General features: G+C 42.5%; 1 protein-coding gene across 1 annotated transcript; it reads right to left on the bottom strand.

Moving 5' to 3' along the window:
• Positions 1 to 205: 205 nt before the first annotated feature.
• Positions 206 to 2,525, bottom strand: LOC127292043 (polyubiquitin-like). The gene is made up of 3 exons (XM_051321392.2): positions 2,280 to 2,525; positions 2,018 to 2,107; positions 206 to 1,132 (listed from the first exon to the last, which is right to left on the bottom strand). The coding sequence occupies exons 1-3, from the start codon at positions 2,523 to 2,525 to the stop codon at positions 206 to 208; spliced, it is 1,263 nt and encodes a 420-aa protein (XP_051177352.2).
• Positions 2,526 to 9,129: the final 6,604 nt, after the last annotated feature.

Here is a 9,129-nt window from a genome sequence, read left to right as displayed (position 1 = left end):
AGCTTTATAAAAAGTACCGCAAAGGTGTACATTGTGCGAAGAAACAATAGATTCAAAGTACTCTAGTGGCAGTTTTTGCTATTGGTTGTAGTATGTAATGAAAGACTAGATGGTCTCGGAGACGCGGAGAATGACACTAGCAATCAGATTTAAAAGGAAGATTGCGACAGTACTATTAGCTCGTTAAGTGACCATGGCATACATTTCAACCAATCCTCAGCACCAGATAGAGGACGGAATACATCTCTATGTTGTAGTGTGTCAGGGTCTGATTGACTTCAAGTTGCTTGCCACCAAAGATTAGGCGTTGAACGTTAGTGGGGATGTCACTCTTACGCTGGATCATCGCCATCACATCGTAGACGGTATCTGAGCTCTCAACCTCAAGAGTGTAAACCTTGTTTATTAATGTCTTCACATAGATGTGCATCTTACCTCTCGGACATGGGTTGCATAGGACAAGGAGAAGGGTTGATTTATTCTGGATGTTGTGGTCCGCCAGGGCGAGGCCGTCCTCAAGCTGCCGGTTGGCAAAGATGATGCGTTGTTGGCCCATGGGAAACCCATGATTATCTTGAATGTTTGCCTTAACATTGTCGATGGTATCTATAGCTGTAACTTCGAGAGGAAATATCATGCCCGTTAGTGTCTCGATGACAGATATTTCCATCTTTTCTTCAACACCGAGATCATGTTCGAGAGTGGATCCATTCTGGATGCCATAGTCAGCCAATGTAAAGCTGTATAGTAGCTCCTCTCCGTTGAAGATGAGTCTGCCGGGCCGATCCTCAAGCCCACGGTGCTTATGCTGAAGCCCGCGGTACTGATCCTGAAGCTCCCAGTTGACAGCGCAGATGGTATTTAATGACCTAACCTTGAGAGGGATTGGTTTGTCAGCAAGGGTCTTCACAAAAATCTGGAGATCAAACTCGAGAAGAATAGTAGACTCCTTTCGGATGCTGTATTCACCCAAGGTGTGTCCTTCCTCCATCCTATAACCAGCATAGATGAGGTGTTGTTCGTTTGGAGGGATTCCCTCCATGTCACGAATCTTGGCTTTCACGCTGTCAACTGTGTCTGAAATCCTGACCTCTAGGGTGACGGTCTTTCCCTTGTGGATCTGGACAAAGATCTGAATATATACATTGCACAATCAAATTAACCACAATTAAAAGAACATTAGCACTTCCAACAAATAGTAGCACAAGTGTATAACCAAGAACATAAATCAACATATTAGGTGCAACAAATCAGCATATTCCCTTATAAAGTTGGCTAAAATAATGCCCTCCAGTCCAAGCTAGGTGTAATGCCTTCGTTCTAAAAACAAATCTGGCTAATCTTTCCTTTCGAGTTGGAGTATTATGGAAGGGCACTACAGCAAACGGTCGGGGAGAAGAACTGTTGCTGGTGGTGTTGGAAGAGAACTGCCCAAGACATAGCTATATGTAGAGAGGTGAGGGCTAAATCGGCGGGAGAAAAATGGCAGGAGAGAAAGGACGGGAAAAAAGGACGGGAGAGAAATACTGGGAAAGAAGGGGCAGAAAGAAATAACTATGCCGACGGCAGTGCTGTTAGCACAGACATGGTAAGATGGGTCGACGGCCAGGCCGCCAGATGACACCCCCCCTCCCGCCCGCCGTCACGGTACGACCACTGGGCCCATGCGTCAGGGAAGGTGCCGAGGGGGAATGTTGGACCAACGGCCACGGCCGACATAGAAAGAGGCTATGCCGACGGGGAGAACTATGCCGACGGCTACCGTAGAAGGCCGTGTGCCGGTGGCTGACCTGTGCTGACAGCCATCTTCTTGGGCTGGTGGAAACAACCTCTGTGCCGACGGCCCCGATAAATTGCCGTCGGCACCTTGAAGCTTCCCCGTAGTGGGGAGAGGGCACTAGATTCTGTATTCTATTTATCTCCTGACTCTACAGGCTTGTTGTGCACATCAACACTTGCTCCTATCAGACTGGAAACTATATATGACGTTAATTTTGAAGGTGAAAAGAAACCAAACCTTGTTATGGCAATAGTCGTCCCATTGATATTCGGTCATGTAGAGATCAAGGATTTCCTTGCGTTCAAAGTAGTTGCCGCACTGCGGGCACTGAGCAGGTCGGAGAATTCTTAGAATCATCACATCCCAAAGATTGCTTAATAATGTTAAGCTTCATGCACTAGCCGCTTGAACCAAAAGTCCGAACTGATGGAAAGGGCTAGGCAATCCACATATACACTTCACAACAAATAATAATCCATGAGTTCCCAATCGCGCGTACCTTAGGCCTGCGGAGGGGTCCGCCGCAGCGGCGCAGCATCGTCTCCACATGCCCGCAGAAGACGAGGCAGCAGGCGCGGTGCTCGCCGTCGGATGTCCAAGCCTCCATGCAGATGCAGCAAGCCACCACCGGAGCCCTCGAGCACTCCACGACGGCGTCTACCGCCTTGTTCTCGACGCTGCACTGAACCATAGCTCCGGCGAGTTGCTCCTCCTGCTCCTGGTGGGTAGTGGCACATCGCGCCATGTCACGGGGCGGCGGCGGCGGACACGCTTGGACGGACGGCACGCGGTACAAATTGGGGAGATCATGTACACCGACCAGGTCGGTGTCTACCAGGCACCGCACACACTGGTCGGGTATTGGGCCAGGTCCATTTTCACCTTTTTTTTTTCTTTTTTTTCTTTTTTTTCGTTTTCTGTTTTCTGTTTTTCCTGTTTTTTCTTTTTTCTTTTTTCTTTTTTGTTTCCTTTTCTTTTATGTTTATTTTTCTTTTTGTTCAAAATCGAAAAGTTCAAATTTAAAAATAGTTCAAATTCGAAAACGTTCAAATTTGAAAAGTGATCAAAACAAAAAATGTTCAAAGCTAAAAAAAAATCGTATCCGAAAAATGTTCATAATTGAAAAATGTTCAAATTTAAAATATGTTCATTTTCGAAAAATGTTCAAATTTTGGGAAAAATCGATATTCCTTCAAATTTAGAAATTCGTTTAAATTTTGAAATCTGTTCAAAATCTGAAATTTGTTCACTTTTCAAATTTGTTCAAATTTTTAAAAATGTTCGGGATTTAAAATTATCTATATTTTGAAAAATGTTTAAATTTTGAATTTGTTCAGATTTGAAAAACGTTCAAATATTTTTTAAGAAACCTCAAAAATTATTTTGGTTTTCCAAAAAACGTTGAGATTTAAAAATGCAAAAACAAAACAAAGGAAAGAAAAGATTACCTGATGGTCCGCGGCCCATGAAACTGCTGCCTGCCCGTGGGGGTGCGGTGGCTTGTTTCCGCTGACCTGGTCGGCAGAAAGCACCTCCCACATATTGGGATGGTGTCGACCTAACTCTCGATGCAGGGGCAAATATTGGATCCGATTCCAAGACGTGACAAAGCTCCAATACAACTTCTCGGATCAACAAATCAACCGACGGCAACGGTGAACGGGCCATCGCGATGCGAGAGTCGATCGTTGTGGTGACACAACTGACGAGCGTTGCATGGGGACTAGGTATGTAAAAACGGCCCAATGAAACTTCTCAGCCCACGAACCAGGTCCACGGTTACCGCGCGCCACGTGGTTTTTTTTTATTTTTTTCCTGTTTTCGATTTCTTTTTTATTTTTGAAAATTGTGCATTTTAAAAGTAAATGTAATAATTATTTTTTAAATATATAAAATGTTCAATCACATAAAATATTCAGATTTGAAAAATATTCAAATTTAGGAAAATATTCAAATATAGGAAAAATACAAGTTTTAAAAAATGTTCAAGTTCAAAAAATGTTCAAATTTGGAAAAACTGCGAATTTGAAAAATATTTAATATAATTTTAAAATGTTCAAATTTAAAACTTATTTCATTTTTATATTCAAGAATTATTCAAACTCAAAAATAGTTCACATTCAAAAAATGTTTAGATTTAAAAACTGTTTAAATTTGTAATATGTTCATAACGGAAAATATCCAAATTTGAAAAATGTTCTAATTTTTTAGAAAAATATCTAATTTGGAAATGTTCGAATTTCAGAAAAACTCAAAGACAAAACGAAAATGAAACAACAAAAAAGAAAAGGAAAAAAAGAAAACCAAAATAGACGAAAAAACAAAACTGGCCCTTGGTGGGTGATACGTCTCGGACGTATCGATAATTGCTTATGTTCCATGTCACATTATTGATGATATCTACATGTTTTATACACATTATATGTCATATTTATGCGTTTTCCGGAACTAACCTATTGACGAGATGCCGAAGTGCCAGTTCCTGTTTTCTGTTGTTTTTGGTTTCAGAAATCCTATTAAGGAAATATTCTCGGAATTGGACGAAATCAACGCCCAGAGTCTTATAATTGGACGAAGCTTCCAGAACACCCGAGAGCCGTCAGAGGGGAGCCCTGGGGGCCCCACACAACACCCTGGCGCGGCTAGAGGGGGGCCGCGCCGCCCTAGTGTGTGGGCCCACCAGGCCCCCTCCGAGGCTGCCCTTCCGCCTACTTAAGGTCTCCGTCGCAAAAACCCTACCACATTCGACGAAACCAGAGAAAACCTTTCAGAGCCGCCGCCATCGCGAAGCCAAGATCTGGGGGACAGGAGTCTCTGTTCCGGCACGCCGCCGGGACGGGGAAGTGCCCCCGGAAGGCTTCTCCATCGACATCACCGCCATCTTCATCAACGCTGCTGTCTCCCATGAGGAGGGAGTAGTTCTCCATCAAAGCTCGGGGCTGTACCGGTAGCTATGTGGTTCATCTCTCTCCTATGTACTTCAATACAATAATCTCATGAGCTGCCTTACATGATTGAGATTCATATGATGATGCTTGTAATCTAGATGTCATTATGCTAGTCAAGTGGATTTTACTTATGTGATCTCCGGAGACTCCTTGTCCCACGTGTGTAAAGGTGACAGTGTGTGCACCGTGTGGGTCTCTTAGGCTATATTTCACAGAATACTTATTCACTGAGTTATGATTTGAGTTGGATGTCTCTATGAAATTGTGGTGTGTTAGTACCTCCTGTGAATGCTCAAAGTGACAGCGTGGGGTGTTCATTAGTACTTGGGAATGCATCTTTAAGGTTTGCCTACATGATGAATTAGTGTTCGTTATCTTGCCAGAGAGTAATTCAGAGTAGCATAGTGAAGTGTTTATTTATATCTCTTTATGATTGTAATGTGTTTTGTATCACAATTTATTTGTGTGCTACTCTAGTGATGTTATTAAAGTAGTTTATTCCTCCTGCACAGTGTAATGGTGACAGTGTGTGCATCGTGTAGTACTTGGCGTAGGCTATGATTGTGATCTCTTGTAGATTATGAAGTTAACTATTACTATGATAGTATTGATGTGATCTATTCCTCCTTTCGTAGTGTGAAGGTGACAGTGTGCATGCTATGTTAGTACTTGGTTTGGTTATGTTGATCTGTCATGTACTCTAAGGTTATTTAAATATGAACATTGAATATTGTGGAGCTTGTTAACTCCGGCATTGAGGGTTCGTGTAATCCTACACAGTTAGTGGTGTTCATCATCCAACAAGAGGGTGTAGAGTCTAGCATCTATCTATTTATTCTGTTATGTGATCAATGTTGAGAGTGTCCACTAGTGAAAGTATGATCCCTAGGCCTTGTTCCTAAATATCGCTATCGTCGCTTGTTTCTTGTTTTTTGCATCTTTCTTGCTGCAATATTACTACCATCAACTGTACGCCAGCAAGCACTTTTCTGACGCCGTTACTACTGCTCATATTCATTCATACCACCTGTATTTCACTATCTCTTCGCCGAACTAGTGCACCTATTAGGTGTGTTGGGGACACAAGAGACTTCTTGCTTTGTGGTTGCAGGGTTGCATGAGAGGGATATCTTTGACCTCTTCCTCCCTGAGTTCGATAAACCTTGGGTGATCCAGTTAAGGGAAACTTGCTGCTGTTCTACAAACCTCTGATCTTGGAGGCCCAACACTGTCTACAAGAATAGAAGCACCCGTAGACATTAGTGGGGAGTGTGGTGACCGGGAGCAGCCAACCAGGTCGGCATATATCAGCTCCCGCCGACAGGTGCCAATACGTCAACAGTGCGCGGACCAACGTTTAAGCAAACCAAGGAGATGATTAATACAATCCGATGTAGCCTCTCATTTCTCTTTTGGGTGAGGCCCAACTATCATGGAGGGTTTTGTGCCACCTTTAGGGCTAGGTTGGATGGACATTTTTTTTAGCTCAAAACAAACGTAATTTAGGGTCAGGATGTTTTTGAATTTTGAACATTTTTAAAATCTTAATTTTTTTAATTTGAGCGATTTTGAAATTTCAACATTTTTTCGAAATCTTAACAATTTTTAAATATGAATATTTTCCAAATTTGGAAAATTTCTCTAATCTATTTTTCTTCAAAGGGTCCGAACACTTTGAAAATCAGATTTTTTTTGAAAATAAACAATCAAGAAAAATAGAAAAAAAGGAAACACGCTACCTCGGCCACACCCACCCCACACCGGGGGATGCGGTGGTTGGTAACCACCGACCTTGTTGGCATATATCATTTGGCAGCAAACAAACCAATAGCTAAACAAAATATGTACATTTTCTTATTTTTAGGGCTTCAAAGTTTCCAACCCATCACAAATTGTAGGTCCACTTGAACTTTGCTCCATGTTTTGGATCTTTGTCTTCCTTTCTTCCCGTTATTTCTACTTGTCCTTTTTTTGATTGTTTGATCTAGTTTTATAATTGCGCTTAAATTTTTCATGCCTAGATGAATAGTAGGGAAATATTAATACATATCCAAAACAAAGTGTGCATTTGCCTCAATAGAGACTTTCACATCTTGTTCCAAAAGGATGCTTAGCATCCTTGGAATTGGAGCCAACCTTGATAGACATAATCACGAAAGCTCATAAAGGAGATGAAGAATTGGAAGGAATATGAAGGAAGGAGACGACCAAGGACTCTGTGAGGATGAACAAGGGACACTTTCATTTGAGAAGTGAGTACGTGTGCCAAAGGATATTGATCTTAGGGAATTGATTTTTGAAGAGGCACACGGTTCGTTGTATTCTATTCATCCAGGAAACACTAAGATGCATATGGATTTGAAGGAAATGTTTTGGTGGATCAATATGAAGAGGGAGATCACTGAGTATTTCGCTCTATGTGATGTGTGCAGCAGGGTTAGAGCTGAACATTAGAAGCCAACATGATTGCTACAACCTCTCCGGTTACCCAAGTGGAAGTAGGGAAATATAGACATGGATTTCATTACATGATTATCCAAAACTACGTTTAGTTAATTATGATTCAATTTGGGTAGTGACGATAATTTCTTATGTTCCATGCCACATTATTGATGATATCTACATATTTTATGCACACTTTATGTCATATTCGTGCATTTTCTGGAACTAACCTATTAACGAGATGCCGAAGAGCCAGTTGCTGTTTTCTGCTATTTTTGGTTTCAGAAATCCTAGTAAAGAAATATTCTCGGAATTGGACGAAATCAACGCCCAGGGTCCTATTTTGCCACGAAGCTTCCAGAAGACCGAGGGGGAAAGGAAGTGGGGCCACGAGGCGCCGCCACACTAGGGCGGCGCGGCCTAGGTCTTGGCCGCGCCAGCCTGGCGTGTGGGGCCCTCGTGTGGCCCCCCGCGTTGCCCTTCCGCCTACAAATAGCCTTCGTCGCGAAACCCCCAGTACCGAGAGCCACGATACGGAAAAACTTACTGAGACGCCGCCGCCAATCCCATCTCGGGGGATTCTGGAGATCTCCTCCGGCACCCTGCCGGAGAGGGGAATCATCTCCCGGAGGACTCTTCACCGCCATGGTCGCCTCCGGAGTGATGAGTGAGTAGTTCACCCCTGGACTATGGGTCCATAGCAGTAGCTAGATGGTTGTCTTCTCCTCATTGTGCTTCATTGTTGGATCTTGTGAGCTGCCTAACATGATCAAGATCATCTATCTGTAATTCTATATGTTGTGTTTGTCGGGATCCGATGGATAGAGAATACTATGTTATGCTAATTATCAAGTTATTACCTATGTGTTGTTTATGATCTTGCATGCTCTCCGTTATTAGTAGAGGCTCTGGCCAAGTTTTTGCTCTTAACTCCAAGAGGGAGTATTTATGCTCGATAGTGGGTTCATGCCTCCATTAAATCTGGGACAGTGACAGAAAGTTCTAAGGTTGTGGATGTGCTGTTGCCACTAGGGATAAAACATTGATGCTATGTCTAAGGATGTAGTTATTGATTATATTACGCACCATACTTAATGCAATTGTCTGTTGTTTTGCAACTTAATACTGGAAGGGGTTCGGATGATAACCTGAAGGTGGACTTTTTAGGCATAGATGCATGCTGGATAGCGGTCTATGTACTTTGTCGTAATGCCCAATTAAATCTCACTATATTTATCATGTCATGTATGTGCATTGTTATGCCCTCTCTATTTGTCAATTGCCCGACTGTAATTTGTTCACCCAACATGCTTTTATCTTATGGGAGAGACACCTCTAGTGAACTGTGGACCCCGGTCCTATTCTTTTACATCGCATACAATCTACTGCAATAATTGTTCTTTACTGTTTTCTGCAAACAATCATCTTCCACACAATACGGTTAATCCTTTGTTACAGCAAGCCGGTGAGATTGACAACCTCACTGTTTCGTTGGGGCAAAGTACTTTGGTTGTGTTGTGCAGGTTCCACGTTGGCGCCGGAATCCCTGGTGTTGCGCCGCATTACATTCCGCCACCATCAACCTTCAACGTGCTTCTTGACTCCTACTGGTTCGATTAAACCTTGGTTTCTTACTGAGGGAAAACTTAATGCTGTGCGCATCGCACCTTCCTCTTGGGGTTCCCAACGAACGTGTCAATTATACGCGCATCAAGACTGTTTTCTGGCGCCGTTGCCGGGGAGATCAAGACACTCTGCAAGGGGAGTCTCCACTTCCCAATCTCTTTACTTTGTTTTTGTCTTGCTTTATTTTATTTACTTACTTGTTTGCTGCACTTATATCAAAACACAAAAAAAATAGTTGCTAGCTTTACTTTATTTGTTGTCTTGCTCTCTATATCAAAAACACACAAAAAATTAGTTACTTGCATTTACTTTATTTACCTTTTGTTTATTTCA

This window comes from Lolium perenne, chromosome 4, assembly GCF_019359855.2.
Source record: "Lolium perenne isolate Kyuss_39 chromosome 4, Kyuss_2.0, whole genome shotgun sequence".
In the NCBI taxonomy this organism is placed as follows: Eukaryota; Viridiplantae; Streptophyta; class Magnoliopsida; order Poales; family Poaceae; genus Lolium; species Lolium perenne.
The sequence above is the reverse complement of the archived record's forward strand: the minus strand, read 5'-3'. Positions and strand labels throughout refer to the sequence as shown.